The sequence below is a fragment of the Candoia aspera genome, chromosome 3, assembly GCF_035149785.1.
Source record: "Candoia aspera isolate rCanAsp1 chromosome 3, rCanAsp1.hap2, whole genome shotgun sequence".
Classification (NCBI taxonomy): Eukaryota; Metazoa; Chordata; class Lepidosauria; order Squamata; family Boidae; genus Candoia; species Candoia aspera.
The window spans coordinates 115,166,205-115,191,122 of record NC_086155.1 but is presented as its reverse complement, the minus strand read 5'-3'; the positions used below and the strand labels follow the sequence as shown (position 1 = coordinate 115,191,122).

The window sequence follows — 24,918 nt, the reverse complement described above, 5'->3', positions numbered from 1 at the left end:
CCATACTGGGATTTAGGAATACTGATGACCTGGTTAAAAACCTACTGGGGAATCCCTGTCACAGACTTACCCAGCATGGGGGAAAGGGCTGGGTCTGTCAGAAGCAAACCTGGATTATCTTTTTTTGCTGGCTTACCTGTACTTCCTCCCTACCAGCTTTGACTGGAGATGGATGAGGAAGAAATGAGGGAAAGGGATGAGGACAAAATCACCCATGGGCACCCTGTTCCTGTTTATTCAATATTCACTGAATGTCTGTTTCCATCCCGCTGCTCACACCAATGCTGTGGAAAAATGTATTCCTTTACCCCATTAAAGTACACCACTAAGTAAAGTGAAAGGTTTCTTCATTAGATTCTTTAATAGTGATCACTGGATCTGTCGCACAGGAATAGATGCCAAGGCCTCAGTGAACAGTCTTTTATTAATGTTTATACATGCACAACCCAAGTAACCTTGTGGTACACAGTGATTGGCTAAGGCACTCACGTTACACACAATGCAGCCATCTAAAAAATTACAAATAAAAAGTTACATGTGCACTGATTTAGTTTATTTCCCCTTTGTTCTTTGTTTTGTACAAAACCTTTTGTTTGCCCCTTGTGTCTATATTATTAGCTCACTTAACTATAATGGTGCTGGGCTCATTTTCTAATAATAGTTATATTTTCTACCACACACTCATAATTTTTTTGAGAAATTATGGAAATTATGAGCACACTTACTTCCTTTATTAAAAAATCAACTTGTTTTCAATCTTAAAAAGCAGAATAAAAATGGGAGTTGAATTTTTCTAGGTTGGACTATATCTTACTGTTTAATAATTTGTGATACTAATTAACTTGACCAATATTATATATTGATTAAACAATAAATTATTGTGTAAACATCATCAGACTAGCCTTCCTTTTCTCTCCTCTGTAACTGAGATAGTGCCTCAGAAAGTCAAGGAAGGCCTGAACCTAGAACTCTGACCCTCACACCAATTTGTTACATAAGGAATCATGATTTAGACTACAACAAACATGGAAGACTTTTTACCCTGACAATAGTACACCACACTTAAAAATGAGAAAAGAAGATGAGAGAGAGTTGCTGAGTGCACGGGAATGAGATAGCTTATGGCACATAGAAAATGAGTTTCCCAATTTTTGTGAAGTTAACCAGAAATTGTTGGTTAAATTTTCTATGAATTTAACCAGAAATGATCAAAACAGGAAACAACTGCAATATCCTAATGAGTACCTCCATTTGGATCCTGGACTTCCATATGAACCAAATTAGGGTCTTCATCAACTCCATCAACAGCCCTGCAAGAATAATAAATTACCATCATCACAGGAAAACTGCAGTTTTTGGGTCAATGAACTTAATAATCTATATTTAACTACTCCCAATTCTGTAATATTTATAGAAAACAGGCTTTATTTTCCTTGCTTTATTATTAGAATCTCTCAAAAAAAGGAGTGCAGAAATAGTTTCAGAAAAACTAATATTATGTAGGAACATTTTTTACTTACACCCTTTGTCCTCAAAAGATTTATTTCCTGATTTATTTCTCAAAATCCATGTAAAATTATCCTATTTTAATTTTACAATGATCTCTGAAGCCAAAATCAACTTCATGGCTGAGCAAGGTTTTGAACTCCTGATATTTTAAGTCCAATATCCTATCCACTCATCAAACTTTTTAAAACTATAACATGATGTAAATATAACATAAAAGTGTTAATACATAATAAATACCAAAGTCAATTCAAGCTGCTGTTTATTATCTCTAAAGCACTATCTTTCCTTGCAGGCAGATCTTAGAGAAGATGAATTTCAAGTTTATACTCCCTTTGCCATGTTAGGTAAAGACAGTTCATTAAAAACAGCTTTATTTGAGAAAACTACTGCATATCACCATTGTCACCAATACTACACACCACTATGAGCACTGTTCATTAAAATACAGTTAATTGCATTTCAAATTAATTCATGTTCCTACCTACCCCAGCAAAACTGAAGTGTTGAGAAAATAAACACTAATCTTTAGTACTATTTCCTATCAAGGTCTGCCATAGACAGACGGACAGACAGACGGACAGACAGACAGACAGATGCTTTGAGAACATTTGCTCCTATCTCATACAGCAAATGGTATTGTAAGACTGAAGACTGTATGATCACCAGAAGTGTTTCCAACTACAGCACTGAGACTGTACTATACCTAAAAGAACACAAAAAGCTAATTTCAATATCTATAAATTCAGATCTTAAACACTCTGATATACTGTACATAATATTCAACTTTCTAGCTAAATCATTTTTTCTAACTGCTGCCCCTAACAAAACATTCATTTTTATATCTCTGTCAAGAGAGTTCATCAATCTGCCTCATGAGCAAAATAAACTGTCGTGTTAACTGCTGAAAAACATTGGAAATCTCCCTTTGGATAAGAGGTATTGAAAAGTGTGGTAAATAAAGTAACATTTTAGTTATATTAACAAAGTAATTTGTAATAAATTATGTTTACATAAATTTCTTTCTGGAAATACTGAATATGGATGTTTAAATGTTATTTCTCTCCTTAAGTTCCTTAAGATTACAAGTACTTATACAGTATATATCTCCAAATTTATGCCTTTTCTTTTTTGCTCCTATGTAGCTTTTCTGTTTTGTTGATTTATTTGTTCTTTATGCTGTTTTATTTTCTAGATTTTATTGATGCACTGTATTTTTTAAAAAGAAAATCACTGTATCCTCAATACAACTCAAATTCATATGCACTTAAAAAGGCCCTCATGAATTATCTCGTATCTGTCTTCTTTCATTATACTTAGGAAATTGCTAAAAAGTTTACCCAAACATACTAATGGAGTCAAGATCTCAAATTCACAGTACTGGCTTATGAATGAATTACCCTTTAATCAAGCAGCATTATTCATGACTACAGTGAGCAGCTAATTCAAAACATGATGTTGGTACTGTTTCTACAGTGGATTTTTTTTTTTAGTCTACTGAATAAACAGTCTGCTCTAATTAGCATGAAAGTAATGTTTTCTGGCACTTTTAGTTACTTGTAGAGACAGAAAATAACTTACTCAACACAACACAACACAACATGTTTAATTTATTATTGTATTTTTAACCAGACTTTTTCTTCTGATATTTCTGTCTCAAGTGTCACAGTTTACACTGTAACCACTCTGCTCTTTTGATACTGAACACAGTACCAAAACTGAATTCTTTATTCAGTAGTTATCTGTTCAGTACTTCAGTGGTTCAGGTTACTTTTTCTCACACAAAATCATAAATGTGCTAATCACATAGAAAAACAAAGATCTGTACTTACAGATTACGGAATCAAGAAGCTGCCTGAAATAAAATTATTGCTTAATGTTACTTGAGTTTCTCTATTCACTTCAACAGATGGACTAGACTGACAGTTGTTAAACTTTCCCTTCTATTTTCAGTGAACAGAGAAAATCTAAGAAATGTGGAATTCTTCAACCATTATCTATGCTGCCAAAGAATCAGTAGATAGAAATTAAATCCCTTTTACTAAGTAACTGAAGAAGCAAAAATGTACAACTGCAGAAATGCTTGATTATTTCAGTATGTTTGGGATAAATTTTGCACCAACTATCTTGATATTATAAGCAGCTCAACAATGTAATATTCATCTTTGCTTCTATTCAATCATACTTTTATACAAATTATACTACTGAGCTAACAAAATACCTGTCTTAATTTTAACATCTTCACAGCTTTTCTCTTTAGGAATCTTCAATTATCTTTGTCACTTGCAAAATGCTCCATAAAAATATATTAAAAATCACTCTTTATTAGAAACTTGGATGTGTATTTTACTAGTGATGGTACACTCATTACCACAAAAATTTCCACAGATTAACAAATGTTTATATGATAATCCATTCATCTCAAGGTGCTACAACTCTGTTATATTTGCTGCAAGAGGCTAACGTGACTATCTTCTGAAAGTCATTGCCATGGATCAGTTATAAAATTAATGGACTGTATTTCTAATTTCAACCTCATGTTCTGTTTCATATTCAGCACAAAGTAAGCTGTACAGTGTGGGTTGTTAGTGACTGGACTTCTTTGAATGCCATCTGTGAATTCATGGACATGAGTTATGCATCTGTGCAGAGCTGGTACAGAAACTTCTAAAGCTTACAGATTTCCTTGGCAAAAGTTCCGCCCTCTATGGGTACCACATCTGCTTAGGTACAGTTCCTGATGATACCCCCCAGATCCTGAGAAGAATGCTAGGGTGACCTAACACCAGACTGGGCTGCAGAACTGGTTGTCTGAATTCACTTGAAGAACCCTAGGTATGATAACATGCCATCAGTTGTTGCCTTTTAGCAACCACATAGATTTTTCCATGATGGCCTGTCCCTCACCTGGTCCTTCGACTCTTCCAACGGTGAACCCTCCCTGCCGTAATTGAGTCTAACCACCTTGCTGCTGGTCATCCTCTTCTGCTCTTTTCTTCCATCTTTACCAACATTAGAGCCTTCTCCAGGGAGCTGGGTCTTGGTCTTGGTATAATGTGTCCAAAGCAGGATAATCTGTGCCTGGAGTGAGAACTCTGGGTTGATTTATTCAATGATCCATTAGTCTGTTTTCTTAGCAGTATTCTCAGGAGTCTTTTTCAACACCAAAATTCAAGAGCGTCAATACTCTTCCTATCTTGCTGTCCATATTGTGGCTTCCTGACCTGATTTGAATATAGGGTTCACATGATGACAATAAGATATTCTGAGATTCCCATTTTTAATATATTCTTTGGCTTTCTCAATTATCCAGCGTGCATCAGCAATAATGGCTCATGTTCCTCAGCCTTTTCTAAAGCCAGCATGAACATCTGGCATCTCTGTAGGGCTCTAATCTGCATTGGATTATTTTAAGCATTATTTCCCTGTAGGGCTCTAATCTGCATTGGATTATTTTAAGCATTATTTTCCTAGAATGTGAAATTAAGGATATTGTACAATAGTTTGCACACTCTCCTTTTTTGGTATTGGATTGTAGATTGACCTCTTCCATCTCTTGGCCACTGTGTAGTTCTCCAGATTTTCTGACATACTTGGTTAGAACCTTTACTGTTTCTTCTTCTCTTGCTTGCCGTATTTCAGTGGGTATTCCAACAGTTCCTATAGCCTTCTGACTCGGTAATGACTGGAGTGCTGATCTAATACTGGTATCTTCTAGTATTAGAGATTCTTGTAAGTAGGGAATACCTTCTAAGGTATCTTGGATGTTGTATGGTATTTCAGTATACTCCTTCCATTTTTGTTCAATCTCCTTTGAATCAATTATTACCTATCAGTTAGAGTCCTTTGGCATACTAATGCAAGGTTGGAACCTCCTCCTGACTTCAGACATATTTCTAAATACTTTCCTCATTTTTCCATGTCTGTTTCCCTCTTCATTGTCTTTACAGGTTGTAATACTTCTTGTCTGTTCTAACAAAGAGTTCTCTCTGAAACTCTTTGTTAAATTCCATTCTGAGATTTTTGTCTTTCTTAGCTTTGGCTTCTCTTCTTGGCAATTTGTTCTGACATTCAATTTGCTTTCTTTTCTTTCTTCATTTCTGGCAGTCTCTTTTCACACTCCTCCTTCATAACTTCTTTAAGATCATTCCATAATTCCTCTGGTTTTCTATCAATGAGGTTTAGGAATTCAAAGCAATTCCTGATTTTCTCCTTTAAAATGGCAGGTATATGTTCAAGATCATATCGTGGAAACTAACTGACCTTCTTTAGCTTAACTTGGAGCTTGCACATGAGCAATTTGTGATCTATTCCACACTCAACACCTGGCCATGTCTTTGATGCTATAATTGAGCTTCTCCACCTCCTTTTAGCAATAATATAGTCAATGAACTCTAATATAGATAAATAGTAAATAACTGGGTTCCTTTCCACTGTGGTCTGATTCACATAGATGGGGTGATTAATGAACTTATTGCCAGGGGAAGGGACTGATGTTCATAAGGACTGCTCTTCCAAAGGCTGCATCTCTCTGAAAAAAGAAGACCAATGATAAATGTTGGGTAAAAGTAGAAGATTGGGCCCAATTCCCCAACATAATTCCACTAGGAAAATCCCATATAGATAATAGGTGTTGTTGTGGTTCTTTTAGAGTTACCTTAAATCCCAGAGGGCACTGTTGCTTCACAAGCTCACAACAAAGCTTGATAGTTGCAACAGCCCACTTAGAAATCAAGCCTTTGGATGGGCCTAGCAATGCTAGTTTCTAAATGCAAAGAGAAAGAATGCATTATTGGAACTTCAAAGGAATGGAGTGCTCTTTCCATCAGCATCAAAGGACTGGGAAAAAAGATAAGCAATAAGCCTTCACCCAAATGGAATGCAAACATGTATTTCAGAAGAAAGGAAATAAAGAATACCCATTTTATCCCTCTTAAGAATAAGGAAGGGTAGGCCCTACGTAAAGCAAGTAATTCTACTGCTTGGCGAGCCAGTCATGGTGTGAAGAGAAAGACAGATGTCTTTGACAGAGATATGCAGAAACTGTTCCCTAGGCAAAAGGGTCCGAAGCATTTTTTTAAGTCCAGAACTACAAGAAAACATTCAGAAGCTGCTCAGGTAGATACCTCCTCAAATCACTGAATGAAAAGGAGGAAGAAGAGGTACAGCACAATCAGACATGCAAGATTCTGTTATTACTGCCAATCTCAATAAAAGTTGTTTCTGTGAAGTTCATTTCCTGGTCTTGTCTACTGAGTGGTGCTGAACCATGACTATTAAAAGTCCTGTCTTCCATGAGATGAACTGAATAGGATCAGTAGCTATAAATTGAAAAGGCTTCACCATCAGCATGGAGAGAACCTGTCATGTTCTCATTCCAATGTCTGGTTAACATTGTAACGTTTCACATGTCTTTTTCTGTTCCGTGTTCCTTCACCCGAGGTTTTTCCATTCCTTCGCCCTCCATTGTTTTGAGGGCTTGGAATGCATGTTTGGGTTTGCGCTCCTGTTCAAGGTTACTTTCCCAGGCGCGTCTAAACGGCTTCTAGCACCTGGGAGGGGGAGCGTCCTGACGGGCGATGGGGCGGGACCTGCTTCCAAGCAAGGCTTTTAAGTTTGTATTTGGCGCGCTTTTGCTCATTCTCAGCTTTCTCTGTATTTGCATACTATTCCTTTAATAAATCAGTTATCTTTAAGCCCGAGCTTGTGAGACTGAGTATTTGGGTTTAGGCAATCGTTACAGAACCCAAGAAAGAGACAAAGCAGGGATTGGTAGAGTACAAACAAATAAAGGCACATCAAACTCTTAATTAAACATTTCACCAGTGGACTGGAAAGGAGGGCAACAGCTTCCATCAAAGGGAAAAGGAAGAAAAGGTTGCAAGGTAAGGTTTCATGGGAGAAAACATCAAGTCACATTCTGTCAAATGTTAGAAGGAATGCCAAAATATGATGAACCTGATATTGAAAGGCTTCAAAGTACTCCTTTTATATGTGATCCACAAAGGATCTCCACTTAGCTGCATTAGAAGTTCTTTGTGAACTTCCAAGAAGCTAGGAACATCTGATCTACCCTAGTTCTACAAGAAACCAGAATTAAATCCTCCAAACTGTGATGCAGAGGGAATCAAGAACTGGGAGGTATACCTGTTCTGGATGGATGGATGGATGGATGGATGGTCATATATAATTTCAGCAAACCACTTGTACTAGTGGAATTGCTGGCTGAGGCCTCCACAAGGTAACAGAGATGCAGTTGGAGAGAACCCTTTAAACTTTGCAAGAACCTTAGTCAGGAGAGGAATTGGTATTAAAAGATACAGGAAAGGTCTGCTCCACAAGAACAAGAAGGTATTGCCTCATCACTGGGAATCTCATCACCAGAGATATCTCCTAACTCCACTACAGAAACATAGGCATTATTGTTGTCTCGATATTGATTTATTTATTCTGAAGCCTGCCTAACTCCATTGCAACTCTGGACAGCATATAATATTAAAAGAGTTCAAAAGCACAATCTAAAGAACAGGCATCCAGAAAAAATAAAACTACAAGCTCTAAAAAGAGCAATATAATGCAAAAGGGGCCCACACACTGTAGCCTGGGGGAAGACCCAAATTTTAAGAGCTCTTTTAAAACAGGTCATGGTAGGGAAAAAACAAAACCTCTGGGAGGATGTTGTTCCAGAGAGCTGACTCTGTGGCAGAGAAAGTATGCTTCCTAGATCCCATCAGATGGTAGTTTAACAGATAGGACCTGGAGCATACAAACTATCTCATTATATAAGATGGGCTGAAACTACAGAAGACAAATAGTCTCTTAGATAACCAGGCCCTATGCAGACAGTAGGGAAGATGACCTTGATGGAGATATGCAAGAACTGTTACCCAGACAAAGGGGGCTGAAACTTTTTATAATCCCTAGGAAACAAGATCGTATTTGGAGGCAACTCAGATGCCTCCCTGATTCACTGAGGTATAAGGGGGCAGAGGTTTTGATATAGTACAATCAGACTGGCAAGATTGATGTCAGCCCCACTAGGTAGACCAGACCACGAAATCAACTCCACAGAATTACTATAACTACCTTTATTGAGATTGGCTCAATAACAGCCAATCTCAATAATAATAATAATAACAACAACAGCAACAATCCTCAACCCACTCCCATCATCCCAGCTTCTTCCTGTTGCACTTTAGTTAGCTGCTTCCTGAAGCCACATCAGCAAGTTTGTATGTCTTGGATATTGAGTTTGCCAGCTTATATCCAGCAAGACCATTCACTCGTGTGGGTATAAGGAAAAAAATTCCAGCCACACTTCCTTTCTGCAATCACAATACATGCATGTGAGGGCTGGATGCATGCTGAGTCAGCCAAGGAACCAGCAGAGCCAAATGAAAGCACAGCAGAGCCACAAGTACAGCACCTTCCACAGCCAGCACTACTAGCCATCAGACCTTTGCTGCGTTAATCTCCATTTTGGCCTCCCCAGTTGGAACCTACTTCCAGCTGTTGTTCTTTCAACCACTGCCAGCAGGACTGTCTCCAGGAAGAGGTAAAATGTTTAAACTTATTTGGTGGATGCCCATTTTTCCTCCATGTTGTCATTTAATCAAACAAAGTTGATGAGTCAGATACACAAAAAACCTCTCAAACTCCATGCCAAGTAACTCCATTTATAGACTTCCCCAAATGCAATAACTCTTCTGGATTTCATCATTTCCTCCTAGTATCTTGCCCCCTACCATGCAATATGTATGCCTCAGTGGGAGTTGATTCAGGCTATTTCCATGGCATCTAACTGCCCTTTATGAGTGGGTGACTGGATAAGGCTGACCAGGTAGGCCATCTCCCAGCATTGTGGACTGTAACAATAAAAATGGAATGCGAGATTTTATTCTGATTGATTAATGGCTGTATTTATGATTTTATGGAATTTTTAATTGTTTTTATTGTGAACCACCCAGGGTCCCCTGTCTGGGGGAGATGGGCAGTGATAAAAATTTGATAAATAAATAAATAAATAAAACAGATGATCTGGACCAGCACTGAGGGTGATTTCCCCTATGCTATGTTAATATTGCAGAGTCATGAGAATTCTCAGTGGGAGATGAAATCTTAAACATGATTGATATATGGCACAAGAGGCCCCACTCAACTTCTCAGACATATCCAATCTATAGATATAGCCAAAGGTGCACAGAGTCCACTTGCTCCCAAAGTGGTGTTCCCAAACAGGATAAATGAATACATTGAGCTGGTTTAGGAAAGCCTACTGCACTGCCTTCCCCAGAGAACAAAAAACAAAGATTATGTTCCATCTGAAGGAGTATCTTTGCTACAACAACACTGGCATTTGGAAAATGGTGTCTTTAAGATCATGAGATGGAGCCAAAAGGAAGAAAGGATGGTGACCTAGATCCTTGAACCCTTCATGTACAAGAAAAATAAGTAAAATAAGTAATACAAAATAAAGTAAGCAAAGTGGAAAAATTCCAGAACTGACAAGCTATGAGAAAGAATGTCCTATTGCTGTGGCAATCAAATACCCACAGAAGGAGATCAGTGGCAGTTATGCCTAGACTTGCAAGGTATGCACAGAAGGCTAGGCTCCTGTTAAGGCCACCTGGAATTTTTTAGAAGATTCTGAATAGATGGCTGAGGTACATAACCCTGGATAGCAAAAGGTTTCCCACACCATTCTACTTCCTTTAATATTATTAGTTTCATTGGAAACCTACAGGCTTGCAAACCTCTTCCCTAAGAAATCATAGTCAGTTCATATGTGAAACCACTGCACCTTTCTTAGTATCTATCATTTTACATCTCTCTGATATTTCACTGCCTGGTTATACAAGGAGGGATTCTTTAGGAGATCTTTCCAATCTACTACAGAGTTCATCTGCTGAATATTTGAATGGCATTTACAAATACTATTATCTTACAAACTCAGATGACTTAAATCAAAGAATTAGATAAGTTTACAGAAGATGCTAGTTTATGATTACAGCTAAATTCATTATTTAATTTCATTTTTATGTTGTCCGTCTTCAAGAAGTTTAGGGCAACTTGTTATACATACAAGAATCCTGTGAGGTATGTTAAAGAGGGTGACTGCTTCAGGATTACCTATTGAACTGCAAATCTGCATCAAGATTTGTACTCAGGCCTCCCTTGTCTTAGTCCCCTATTTTAATGCTTTTAGTCCACTAGTCCACTATTTTTATGATCCAGTAGCCTGGATCAATCATCATGATTAATGAAATCAAAACGCTTCTTCTGAGAGGTGGATGATGCTGGGTGGGAGGAAGGAGGACAGCAGGGGTTCCACCAATCCCTGCCCTGAAACTAGCCCACATTATAGAGAACACAGGATCACACTGCCCAGCCCCACTGCAGAGATGCAGTAAGGGTAGGCTGTGAGAACAGTACCTTTAGTAGCAACATACTTTCCTCACAACTCAAGGACAGGAGGAAAAGTAATTTTCAGACATGAGGAAAAGCCTATAGACAAACATGCAAGTCACTGTATCACGTACATTAAAAAAAAACTTTCTCATACATATAAACATACAGGGTTTTTTTCACTAGGTGGAAAGGCAACATACCCACGTTTGGTTTTTCCCAAGAAAGAACCCCCCGAAGCATGCCAGTTGTCTAGAGAAACTTTGTTTTCCTCCCAATGAAAGGATGTGGGGTGGGGCAAAACTCCTGCATTCTCACTGCTATTGCAAGAGGAACACAGTATTTTTAAAAAGTTTCTCTGGGAAGAAAGGAAAAACCACAGGCTGCTGCATTCCTTCCAGTGAAAGTAATCCTCTGCAACTTGCTATCATGTGACTGACTGGCAGACTGGTTGGGACTCTGCAGATGGGGACACAGATTTGCAGTATTGGTGAATTGGAAGTTCCAACTTATTTAGCTGTTCACTATACTGGTTAGGCCTACTGGGAATTGTAGTCCAGCAACATCTGGAGAGGCACAGGCTTCCAGCTATAATTTAAGATTACTAAAATATGGGCTCTGAACAACCAAAGGTAACAAAACACATGTTCAGTAAGGCATCAGCAGGAGATTAATCATGGTGCTGAGAGAACTCCCAACAAACTGTGCAGGATTCAGTTTCAGAGATAATTTAACCATTTAAACAGTTATGCTATAAAATCTACTTGAAAAACAAGCTACAAAAACATTTGTATGTAACTAAGAGTTGACAATATTTTATTAAAAAAAATACAGTCCAATGTGAATTCCCAGTGTGGACCAGGGCACACTTTGCAAAAAAGAAGGTAAAAGCTCTGGAGAATATGTACAATGTCTTGTGCAATGGTATTTGATTTAATAATTGGCATATGGATAATCAACAAATTCTTGGCAGAAAAATCTTCAATGCCAAAAGAATGACATTCTAAAACTTAGTCCTATTTCACAGTTCAGATACTTTGAAGCAAAGAATGTGACTTTCTGAGGGAGATTAAGTGTAAATTAAAGCAGAAAGAATGGAAGATATTTTCCCTATCGTGGTAAGTCTGTCTTTTAAGCTTTCTAACCTGCTATGAATATTAGTGAGGTGGTTATAAATATTATCTGTTAGTGTTTGGTAGAGTATTCTCAAAGACTGAACAAGATCACTTCTCTCTATAAATGTTCTTTTCATGTCATTCTGGCTAGCAAGAATATGCCTCTTACCAATAAATATGATCCTTTGACACGTGATCTTGTACGTGAGTCCATTTTATTCCCAAATCAAGAGATGCATAGAGCTAAAAATGAAAAGGAAGAACAAAACATATTATTATTTCTTCCAAGAGTGCAAGGACTCCTCCAACTTTTCCCTTCAACAACTTGTGAGGTGGTATGGAAAGACAAATGTTCATGGCTAGAGTCTAACACCTTAGCCATTACCCACCTGGCTCTTCCATATTTTAAAATATTTAAAACGTATTTAAAACTTACTTTACATATTCTTATGCATAATCGCTTTTGCCAAGGAATAAAGTGTAGACAAATTAGTACTGAGAGCCGAAGTAATACTAGGGAGCCAAAAGGGTCAATAGCTCATGTGTCTGTTACAGATTTTTAATACAGAATCATTTCAATTATTAAGAAAACATGATTGAGAATGAAACAGTATTTGGATTCCTATAAATGATTACAGAGCATAGAAACTAGTTCACATACACAAATCTATCACTCATTAAATGCAGGATCAACTAATGACGTACATGCGCAAATAAATCATTGTCTCTAAATGTTAAGTTTAATGTCATTTAAAATATGATTTAACTCTGTATGTGACAATTCATCTGTGACAGTTGAAAAGATGTGATATAACTTATTTTTGAAAGCTTTTCTATATTGGTTATATTCTTTTCCATTGTAAAATCATTTAATATTTACTTCATACTGTTCCTCCAAATTGTCCAGAACCCATTTCAGAAATATCAAAAGCAAAGCCACGCAACATATTTTAGTTATTTACCTGTCCCTCCTTGGTGTAGGCAAGCACCTTATCTTCCTGCTTTGGATGAAATATCAGTGTGTCCACAAAAAAATCAATGGCCTGCTTTTGAAAAGTAGCACCTTCATCTGTACTAATAAAAAGACTCTGGTCCAGGTCATTGTGGGAAGAACTTACAAGAATTATCTATAAAGGAAAAAAACAAAACAAACAAATCAGCCAATTTCTAATTCTATCTGCACATATTTTTATCTAATTAAAAAGGAAAAAATATAGGAACTAAATAAGCAATGCCTCAGGAGCAATTGATCCCAAATAGATTAAAAGAAGTACTCTGCCAAGTATTTTGATAATCTTCTCAACTCTCATGGCTTATCTAAAGACTCCTAAAAACTGAAGCCTAGCAAAACTGCAGAGGATTTTCTAGCTAATCCCTAGAAGTTTTCACATAACTACAGGTCTCAGGATTTTGTGAAGAGAAGCAGCAAGTTTTGTAACACAAACTTAGGCATGCTCCCTGTGTTATAGTAAGTGGAAGTTTAGTTTAGGTCTACTTTGTGTCAGAATCAGCAAAGAAGTCGGGAGGAGGAAGCAACATAGAAAGTATAATGAAGTTGGAATTATATGTCTATTATATATTCAACTTACCTTCCTAATACAGTCATGCATGCTAGGAAAATGAATATAACAAAACTCTATTATTTGTTATAAAACTTGTGGAAGACTTGTATGATGATGAGGAACTGAAGGGGCCAGTGAATTAATTGACCCAGGTCCCAACATCAAGTAGAGAAGAAAAGGACTCTGTAATCACAGGACCTGCTGTCCTAGATTCTGCTCTGGATCCCTCAATGTAACTTGTAAGCTTGAAGGAATGACTGTGATGGGTGCCCATGGAGGGGACAAGCTGCAGACAATGTCAAACACGTATCGTGATACAAATTCTGCCCCTTTCATACTTGCACTACGATACTGTGCACAAGTTTGTAAAGGATGGAACTTGCACTGTGACATCATGATGCATGTTTTTTCATTTTGAAAAAAAATTCAGCTTGCTGCAGACATCCTGGCAGCTGGTAGAGACTGGTAGCCAGGAAGAGAGTCAAAGGACTCTCACACAGAAGTGTGAAAAGGTAAGAAAAAATTCCTTGGAACTAACGATCTCACTGTTACTCCCAGCTTTCTGTCATGAGTACTGATGGTGAGCAGGAGGGGGCCCCTATCCAGGGGGGAGAACACATGCGTAGTACAGAGGAGTTAAGCAGCCATTCAAAGAGACACAGATCAGACCCGCCTTGACTTCGGGGGTTTATCTGTCTGGGTTTTTCCCACGCTTCTTCAGTTTGTTAGGATTTCTGTCTAATGTAGCAGTAATAAACACTAGAGACCTATTCCTTGTCTCAGCATGGTTCCTGGCTGTTAGGACATCAGTCCTAACAAAGTCTACTACTCCCACTGAAAGAGGGAGGAACAAAAAAAAAAAGGAAGAGACATTTGGGAAAATGTCTTCGGAAAACCAGGAAATTCAGCAAGCCATCCAACAACTGGCAGCAGCATTGCAACAACATCAACAACAAGTAGATCTCCAGATCAACACATTACAAGCAGCCATGATACAGCAGTTACAACAACCAGCTCCGATTAACCCACAACCGGTGCCAGCAGCAGCAGCAGCTCCTCCAGTAGTCTTGAGATCCCAGGGCAGTCTACCAGAGAAGTTTGGAGGAGAAGCAGGACAGTGGAGAACCTTTCTCACACAGTGCACAATGTTTTTCGACAGCAGACCGGCAGAGTTTCCCACAGACAGAACCAGAGTCACCTTCATTCTAAGTCTGCTAAAGGGCCCAGCAACCAAATGGGCTATTCCCATGGTGGAGAACAACGACCCGATTCTCAATGACTACCAGAATTTTCTGGCAGGGTTCCGAGCACACTTTGACGACCCGATAGGAGAGGTCACTGCCAGCTGGGAAATTCAGAAGCTCAAGCAAGGCAACAAGCGTGGGAATTTACATTGCTGATTTCAAGCTGTTAGCAGGAGATCTGGACTGGAATGAGAGTGCCTTGAAAGACCAATTCAAACAGGGGCTGGATGAAGAAATTAAAAATGAACTAGTGCGCCAGCTACCCTAGAAGGTTTATATCAACTGTCTGTGGTCGTAGATGCCAGGCTAGAAGAGCTCAGACAGATGCAGCCGGGGAGAAACAGGGGCCTCAGAACGCTTCCAGGATTTCCAGCTCTCTCCGCAGCATCTCTCTACTCAGGACCAGAGGAGCCGATGCAGATCGGGGTGAGCAGGAGGCTTATTTCTGAGGCTGAGAGACAGAGAAGGAGAGAGAGAGCCCTCTGTTTCCACTGCAGAGTCCAGGGGCACATGGTGAGAGCTTGCCCAGCGAGAAGCCAAGCAAATTCCGTAAGTGTAAGGGTTGCCTATTCTGACAGACTCAGTCTCACAAGCAGGTGCTTAGGGAAAACTGGTTTATTGAAAGAATAGTGTGCAAATACAAAGAAAGCTGAGAATGAGCAAAAGCACGCCAAATACAAACTAAAAACCCTCGCTTCAAACCCGATCCCGCCCTAACTCCCCCTTAGCAACCACCCCCTCCCAGGTGTTGGCAACCATCACACATCGGCCTGAGAAAGTAACCTTGAACACATGCAATAACCCAAACATACATTCCTCAGTTACAGTAAGGAGATTACAGCCTGGTATGGCTGAAAATCTCCTCCCAGCAAACGTGAGACACGAATCAGAAAATTGACATGCGAAACGTTATGATGTATTCAGTACATTGGAACGATGAACATGACATACCGCCCTCCTTAAAGAAAACTAAACTAAGGAGCAGGCTTGGTAGGGTAGGCAGCATGAAAATGGGCCACCAAAATAGGGGAGTGAACATTGCATGCAGCAACCCACTCAGGATGAGGGAAATGTTTCCACCGGACAAGGTGGAATGAAGGCGTCGAGAATCAAGAATCTCCTGGACTTCGAAGTGTTGTTGGCCATCAATCATAATGGGAGCAGGCAGTGATGGTTGTGGGTGCCAGCGATCTGATTGGTGAAAAGGTTTGAGCAAGCTGCAATTTAAAACGGGATGCAAACGTTTAAGATTATGAGGCAAATCTAACTTAAAAGTAACAGGATTAATTTGGGCCACAATAGGGAAGGGGCCCACGAACTGGGGTGCCAATTTCTTAGAGAGTTGCGGATATTTAATAAACTCTGTGGAGAGATAAACTTTATCTTCAACTTTGAAAGGTGGCTGAGGTGCACGTTTGGTGTCAGCATGGCGTTTGTAAGCAGCTTGGGCATCAGCAAGAGCTTGTTGGATTTTAGGCCAGGAGTCAGCCAGATGTGCTGCCCAGTCTGTACGGGACGAAGGAGGAGAGGTTGGTTGAGGCAGTTCAGGAATGGGCACAAAATCCCAACCAAAGACAGTACGAAACGGCACCTGCCCAGTGCTCTGATGCACTGCATTGTTGTAGGCGACTTCAGCAAATGGCAGTAGATCGACCCAATTATCTTGCTGATAGTTAACAAAAGCACGCAAATATTGCTCCAGTGTGGAATCAAGCACCTCTGTAGATCCGTCAGTCTGAGGATGCGACGCAGTGGACAGCACTTGTTTAGTGCCCACCAATTTCATAAAAGCCTGCCAAAATTGGGAAGTAAATTGTGTGCCTCTGTCAGTCACCAAACGGGAGGGGCTCCCGTGGAGTCTGTACACGTGTACAAAGAAGAGGCGGGCTAGTTGCTGTGCTGAGGGAATGGAAGCGCATGGAATGAAATGGGCTTGTTTTGAGAAAAAGTCTTTTACAACCCAAATTACAGTCTTTCTCTGGCTTGGAGGTAAATCCACGATGAAATCCATAGAGATCTCCTCCCAGGGGTGAGAGGGACTGGCCACTGGTTGGAGCAACCCTTGGGGCTTACCAACCTTCTGTTTGGAGCCAGCGCACACAGGGCAGGATGCAACATAGTCTTTAACATCATGCCTAAGTGTTGGCCACCAGAATTGGCGTCTCACCAAATGGAGTGTTTTCACAAACCCAAAATGCCCAGCCAGTTTGTCATCATGGGAATGGAGCAAAATGTCTTTGCACAAAGCATCAGGCACATAGAGACGATCGTGCTTCCAAGCAAAATCGTGGTCAAAAGTAACATTGTGTAAATTTGCTTGCAACCAAGTGTCAGATTTCAATTGGGAAAGAAACTGTTGTTGCAAGTCTGAGGGAATTGGCAAGCGTCCCGGACGGGGTGAAAGTGAAGCGTCGGTTTGCTGTGCGCGAGTCTGGCTGCGAGTCACAGCTGCCAGACTCAATTGCGGCTCCGTCCACAGTGTACCTACTACATCAGGCACAGTGCTGGAATCTTGGGATCTGCGGGACAGTGCATCAGCCAGAAAGTTTTTCTTTCCCGGAATAAATTTTAACTTGAAATCAAAATGGCTGAAGAATTGAGCCCATCTGATTTGCTTTGGGTTGAGCTTACGAGGTGCACTGAGCGCTTCGAGGTTCTTGTGATCAGTCCAAACCTCGAAAGGGTGGGTAGCCCCCTCCAACAAGTGGCGCCAAGTGTCTAAAGCAGCTTTAACAGCAAAAGCCTCTTTCTCCCAAACATGCCGCCACCTTTCTGTTTCAGAGAATTTGCAGGATAGGTAAGCACAAGGCTTCAAGCATCCTGACTCATCTGCTTGTAGCAGGAGCTCTCCAATGGAGAAATCAGAGGCATCCACTTGCACCACAAATGGTTTGTTAGGATCGGGATGCTGTAGAATAGGTTCAGCCGTGAATAGCTGTTTGAGCTTCTCAAAAGCCACCTGGCATGTGGGTGTCCATTTTAGTAACTTTTAGTTACTAAATGTTTTAGTAACATTTCTTTGTCCTCCGTGTGTCCCCCTGCCCTTTCGTTTTGAGTAATTCAGTGAGGGGCAACGCTATCTCCGCGAACCCCTGGATGAACTGCCGATAGTAGTTCGCGAATCTGAGGAAACTTTGGAGCTGCCTATGCATGCGTGGCGGCTCCCATGCCAGAATGGCTTCAATCTTAGCTGGATCCATTTCAATACCCTTGTCTGAAATTCTATAGCCCAAATAGTCAATTTGAGATTTATGAAAAGCACATTTGAACAATTTAGCATACAGTTCAGCCTTTCTCAGCTTGCTGAGCACTTGTCTGACCAGTTCTATATGTTCCTCCATGGTTTCAGTATAGATTAACACATCATCCAAATACACCAAGACCCCCTTGAATAAATGGTCATGCAAGACCTCATTGATTAATTGCATAAGACCCCAGGCGCTCCTGCCAACCCAAAAGGTAATACTTTATACTGGAAAGACCCCAGAGGGCAATTGAACGCAGTTTTCCATTCATCCCCCTCCCTAATGCAAATGCGGAAATATGCCTCTCTCAGGTCTAACTTGGAGAATATTTTCCCCCTCGCCAGATGTGCTAACATGTCTTTGATTAATGGTACCGGATATTTATTTAATATTGATACTGCATTCAGTCCACGGAAATCTGTACAGAGTCTCAAAGTTCCATCCTTCTTTGGTCTAAAGAGCACAGGAGCCCCTACTGGGGAGCTGGCTGGTTCAATGAAACCTCTAGCTAGATTTTTGTCAACAAACTCCCGTAGCGTTACCAGCTCCTTTTGGGTCATAGCATAGATTTTTGGCTTCGGCAGTTTCACATCAGGAATAAACTCTATGGCACAGTCAGTTTTTTGGTGCGGCGGCAGCCGATCAGCCTCCTTTTCGCCAAACACATCTGCAAAATCCTGGTATTGTACCGGTAGCCCGTCTAGAGGACCGTTGAGGAAATGTGGAGTTGCCGCTGCCGCCCTCCCCACTGTCCCATCATCCGTATCATCCCACTCAGGGGCTTTGTAGAACCCATCTGCAAATGTCACAGTTCTGTGCACCCAATTTATATGGGGGTTTTGTTGGACAAACCAAGGCATTCCCAAAATGACAAACGGACCCCCCACAGGCACCACCACAAAAGGCAGTTTCTCCCAGTGACTGCCCATCTGCAATGCCACCAACCCTGTGGAAAGAGTCGCAGGCGACCCTCCCGCTGTAGATCCATCCAATTGCGTGAAGATCATAGGACGTTTCAAAGGGAACGTGGGTAACTCTAACGCAGCCACCATGTCAGGGTACATTAAACACCTAGAACACCCCAAATCAATCATTGCCCACAATTCCACCGTTCGAGTGCGGGACCCCAATTTCACCTTCACTGTCAGTGTAGGGAAGTTTCCACTCACCGAAGCGTGATCGCGCCCTTCCTCTTCCACCTGCCCAGCGGCGCCCTTTAAAGCAGGTGGCTGGCGTTTCCCACTGGTTGATTAAGAACAGCCTCCTCCTCATCCCCAAAGAAAGGGACTTCTTCAGGTTCGGCCTCCGCCAGCGCCGCCTTCATCTTTCTTGGTAGAGAAGGAGATTTTCCGGACGACTTTCCCGGCTGGTCCTCGGTCTTTCCCTTCGGGCACGCCGCTGCTCGGTGCCCCTCCTTTCCGCACCGCAGACACTGGCCTTTCGCATAGCGTCACTCCTTCTCTTCCTCCCAGGTCCGTTGGCTGGATCTCCCTGGAGGAGCCGGGGTGCGGGACCCTTTACTGAATCTCCCATACCTCGCCGATCGTTGGTGGGCAAACGTCTCTAGGGCATGCTCAGCGCTGCCCGCCAGCTGAATCCAGTCATACAGGGTTTTTGGGTCCTCTCGCCCCAGGGACCACTTCAGAACCTCAGTTTCCAGTCCATCCTTGAACATCTCCACCAACGTGGATTGGGACCAATCCTCCACTTTCCCAGCCAGTGCTTTAAATTCCAGCGCATAATCCGCCACGGATTGTGACCCTTGGTACAGTCCCTTTAATGCCCGCTTCGCTCTTTCCTGAGCTAACGGGTCTTCAAAATGTTGCCATAACGCCCACAGGAACTCCTCGAAGTCTTCTAACTCCGGAGCATCTGACTGGCACAGCTGTACATACCAATCAGCCGCCCTCCCCTTGAGCTTGGTGGCAATGGCGTTTATTTTGCCCCGCTCTGACCGGAACCCCTGTTCCCAATCCTCCATATAACTGTTAGCATTCGTTATGAAGAAGGACAATTTGGTAGGGTCCCCATCAAACTTTACCGTGAAGGGTGGGGGTCTCGCCGCTTCTGGTCGCTCAGCCCTTTGCACGGCCCCTAGCGAGCGCCTCTCCGCCAGAGGGGACCTCGAAATTGTCGCCATCGGGCCCCTCTCCTCTCCTCGACGCCGGGCCCTGATTCTCCCTCTGGGGGATGGTAGGGGTGACGGTGGGGTGGAATGCCTGCGATGGGACCTTTCCCTTCCTCTTTCAGGCGAACCCCAGCCCATTGACAATTTTTTCAGCATGAATTCGACCAAGTCTAATTTTGCCTCCAACGCCTTTATACGGTCAGGGGTGGGTGACCCCTCAGGCGCCTCTTTTCTGACCACATTAGGTGACAGCGGGTACCGCCACTTCCAGGAGGCTTGAGTCGCCCCAGTGACCGAGTCCTCGTCCCAAGTGAGGTAGTCACCGGCCGAAGTAATGGTTGTTTCTGGTGCTTTTTGACGTCCCTCCTTCTCCTTCGGGTTGGGGTTGGGTTCTGCCCGACCCTCCGGCGCGTCGCTGCAGGGTACCTTCTCCGCTCTCACCACTGTGGAGTCCGGTTCCCCTTCGCTTGATGCCTCGCTCTCCATCTCTTGCAATCTCGGTTCGTTCATCGCTAGCGCTCCCCTTCACAGACGAATCTGGATAGGGGCTAGCGGAATAAGTTTTTGGGATTCTCAGCTTTATGTAAGGGTTGCCTATTCTGACAGACTCAGTCTCACAAGCAGGTGCTTAGGGAAAACTGGTTTATTGAAAGAATAGTGTGCAAATACAAAGAAAGCTGGGAATGAGCAAAAGCACGCCAAATACAAACTAAAAACCCTCGCTTCAAACCCAATCCCGCCCTAACTCCCCCTTAGCAACCACCCCCTCCCAGGTGTTGGCAACCATCACACATCGGCCTGAGAAAGTAACCTTGAACACATGCAATAACCCAAACATACATTCCTCAGTTACAGTAAGGAGATTACAGCCTGGTACTGCTGAAAATCTCCTCCCAGCAAACCTGAGACACGAATCAGAAAATTGACATGCGAAACATTACGATGTATTCAGTACATTGGAACGATGAACATGACAGTAAGAGCCCCAGGGCAAGCAGCAGAACCAAGAGCCACCTCCACCTCGACTTCCAACCAGGGAAACTCCGTCGGTCTCCCTCCACAGAGCTCAGCAGGGAGACCATCAATCAATTAAGAAGGGCTCATTCCGAGGATTCCAGGCAATCCTTTTACTACTTACCAGTCATAATGCACATAAACCCAGAGCACCAGTTCAAGCTAGAGGCCCTCATGGATTCCAGAGCTTCCACCAATTTTATTGATGTACAGACTGTACAAGACCTCAACATCCCGACCACAGAATTGCCACGTCCCATAGAAGTTGAGACCATTGACGGCCAGCCCCTCAAGGCAGGGCCGATTAGAAGTTTCACAGAACCTTTGCAACTAACAACGGGAGACCACAGTGAGTGGATCCAACTTTATGTTACTGCATCACTTAATGTGCCTATAGTCCTGGGCACACCTTGGCTGAAGACCCACAACCCATTGTTGAACTGGACTATGGGAGCAATCTCCTTCCCAGCTAAGGAATGCCAGCACCACAAGATTCAAGCCGCTCTTCTCTCTCCAGCAACCAACGCAGTCATGGAAGCAGGGGGGGTCCAGTTGCCAGCCAAGTATGCAGATTTCGCAGACGTTTTCAGCGAACAAGAGGCCACAGCGCTACCACCCCATAGGGACTGTGATTGCACCATTGAGTTGATACCAGGAGCCAAGATTCCAGCAAGGAAACAATATCCCATGTCCCCCAAGGAACTAGCCACCTTAAAGGATTACTTGGATTCTAATCTCCAAAAGGGTTTCATCTGACCATCTACTTCCCCAGCGTCTGCTCCTACCTTCTTTGTACCAAAGAAGCCTGACCCATTGGCACCGGCAAACCAGGAGGCACCGATGAGAGTGGTGCAGGATTTCAGTTCCCTCAATAAAGTCACGGTCAAGGAAAATTACCCACTCCCCCTAATATCTGATCTGCTGGATCACTTACGGAAAGCACGCATTTTTACTAGGTTGGACCTCAGGAATGCGTACAATCTGATCCGGATGAAAGAGGGGCATGAATATCTGACTGCCTTCGATACCAGGTTTGGTAAATTTGAGTACCTTGTTATGCCCTTTGGCTTGTCTAATGCAGGAGCCATATTTTCCAGATTTATGAATCACGTTTTTGCTGATTTATTAGATAAGTATCTGGTCGTTTATCTAGATGACATATTAATATTCTCTGAGGGTGCTACAACTCATGTAACCCATGTATGTAATGTCTTACAAAGACTGAGAGAGAACAAGCTGTTCGCCAAGCTAGAGAAGTGTGCCTCCGATTTAACTGAATTACATTTCCTGGGCTATAAAATATCAACAGAAGGCATATCCATGGATCCTTCTAAGGTCCAGGCAATTCTCTCGTGGCACCCCCCGCCCAAAATGTGAAAGAGGTACAAAAATTTCTAGGGTTCTGCAATTTTTACAGGAGATTCATAAATAAATTTAGTGACAGGGCTAAACCCCTCACACAGCTTTTGAAGAAAGGATCAAAATTCATTTGGGGGGAGAGGGAGCAAGCAGCCTTCCAAGAATTTAAGCAGCTCTTTGCATCCCAGCCGCTTTTAAAGCACCCTGATCCCGTGAAGCAATTCATAATGCATTCAGATGCTTCAGATTTTGCTATCGCAGCTGTCTTATTGCAATATACAAACAAAACAGAGAATACCTTGCTCCCTTGTGCATTTTTCTCCCGCACGCTCTCACCAGCAGAGAGAAACTATGATGTTTTTAACAAGGAGTTGCTGGCAATTAAAGCAGCATTTTAAGAGTGGAGGCACTGGCTAGAAGGTGCAAACTTTCACAGGAAAGGTTGCACCGTGAAAGTTTGCACCGATCACAAGAATTTACAGCTTCTACAAAACACCAGATCCCTCATCCCACGCCAAATCAGATGGAGCCAGTTTTTCTCCCGTTTCAATTTTGTTATTTCTTATGTTCCCGGGGTGCAGAACCGTTTGGCAGATGCCCTGTCTCGATCCATTCAGGCAACCCCCGCTGCTCACCAGGAGGTCCAGGCTACTATATTACAACCTCACAACTTCCAGCAGTCTATGAGGGGGAACCATACAGAGATTTTAGCAGCAGGCAGACAAGCAGAGGACCTATTTACAAGAGTCAGAGCTCAGCAGCAAAAGGACCCATATACCAGGGCGAGGATGGATGACCTCCAGAGGGGCCCACAAGACACTGCCTCTCCATTTAATGTGGAGGCAGGAATCCTCTGGCATAGCGGGCGATTATACATTCCCCTCTCATTGAGGGAAGAAGTACAAAGACTTTGCCATGACCATCTAACAGCAGGCCACGGAGGTGTTTTCAAAACTCTCCATAGAGCTCTGAGAGACTACTGGTGGCCTAAGATGACTGCAGACATAAAGGGTTACATTGCTTCTTGTCATACCTGTAGACAAGCCAAGCCTCTCCCAGGGAAGCCCACAGGACTCTTGCAACCCCTGCCCAACCCCAGTAGGCCTTGGGATACAATCTCCATGGATTTCATCACTGATTTACCCCCGGTCCAGGGGCTGACTTCCATACTAGTGGTGGTGGACCTTTTCACTAAAATGGCACATTTTATTCCTTGCAAGGGCCTCCCATCTGCGCAAGCCACAGCGCAGTTGTTTATGGACCATGTTTTTAGGTATAGAGGCATGATAAATCACTTGGTGAGTGACGGAGGCTCTCAGTTCACTTCCAGGTTCTGGAGGGCCCTTTTCCAGTCATTAGGGGTCCAGATCCACCTATCATCATCACATCATCCGGCTAGTAATGGGCAAGCTGAGAAAATTAACCAATAGTTACAGCAGTATCTCAGGTGTTACACCACTTATCAGCAAGACAATTGGCCAGCCCTGCTCCCCATGGCAGAATTTACTTATAACAACTCTGTGCAATCTTCTACCAAGATGTCTCCTTTCCAAGCACTCTACAGGGTTAACCCTCGGGCGTTGCCCACCTCCTCCCAGCAGGGAACTGTCCCAGCCATGGCTGACTTTCTTAAAGAGCAACAAGCTGCACAGGAGTTGTTAAAGGAGCAGCTGAACAGGGCAAAGAGTGCTTACAAGAGAGGTGCAGATGCTCACAGACAAGAGGGGCCAGCGATTGCGGTAGGAGACAAAGTGTGGCTCTCTACCAAGTTTTTGACCTCTACCAGGCCTTCCAAGAAGTTGGACTCTAAGTTTGTGGCCCTTTCACTGTGGTACAGCAGATAAATCCAGTGGCTTATCGCTTAAAGCTGCCAGCATCCATGAAAATCCATCCAGTGTTTCACAGAGCCTTGCTAGCCAAAGACCCTCCCCCAAGTACCTTATGATCGCAAATGCCCCCCCCTCCAGTAATTGTGGAGGAGGAGGAGGAATACGAAGTCGAGGAAATTCTGGACTCTAGGAAGAGGGGAAGGGGCATCCAATATTTAATACACTGGAAAGGGTACCCTGAGGAAGAGCGCACGTGGGAAAATGCCAGAGATGTGCATGCACCAGTGCTGGTTCAACGATTCCATCAGCTTTTCCCTCACAAACCCAAGCCTCACACTCTACCGGAGGTTCCTCACTTGACTGAGCAAGCAGAGGAATCCCAAGCAGAGGAGTTTGTAAGTTGGCAACCTCCACCCCCGCCAGAGGCTCTGAGGCCAGAGAGAGAGGAGGAGGGGGAGCCGCAGCCCTCCAACCCGGGCTTTAATTTCCCAAGGGGGAGGGGGGAAGAATC

At 42.6% G+C, this 24,918-nt stretch overlaps 1 protein-coding gene across 2 annotated transcripts in view; it reads right to left on the bottom strand.

The window, feature by feature from the left end:
* SORCS2 (sortilin related VPS10 domain containing receptor 2) overlaps window positions 1-24,918 on the bottom strand; it is a 125,801-nt gene that overhangs the window by 57,465 nt on the left and 43,418 nt on the right. For both annotated transcript variants that reach the window (XM_063298683.1, XM_063298684.1), the window contains exons 4-6: window positions 12,989-13,153; window positions 12,196-12,269; window positions 1,246-1,310 (exon numbers count right to left, since the gene is read on the bottom strand). In XM_063298683.1, coding sequence (XP_063154753.1) covers window positions 1,246-1,310; window positions 12,196-12,269; window positions 12,989-13,153 — 304 coding nt within the window. The remainder of the gene's footprint in view (window positions 1-1,245; window positions 1,311-12,195; window positions 12,270-12,988; window positions 13,154-24,918) is intronic.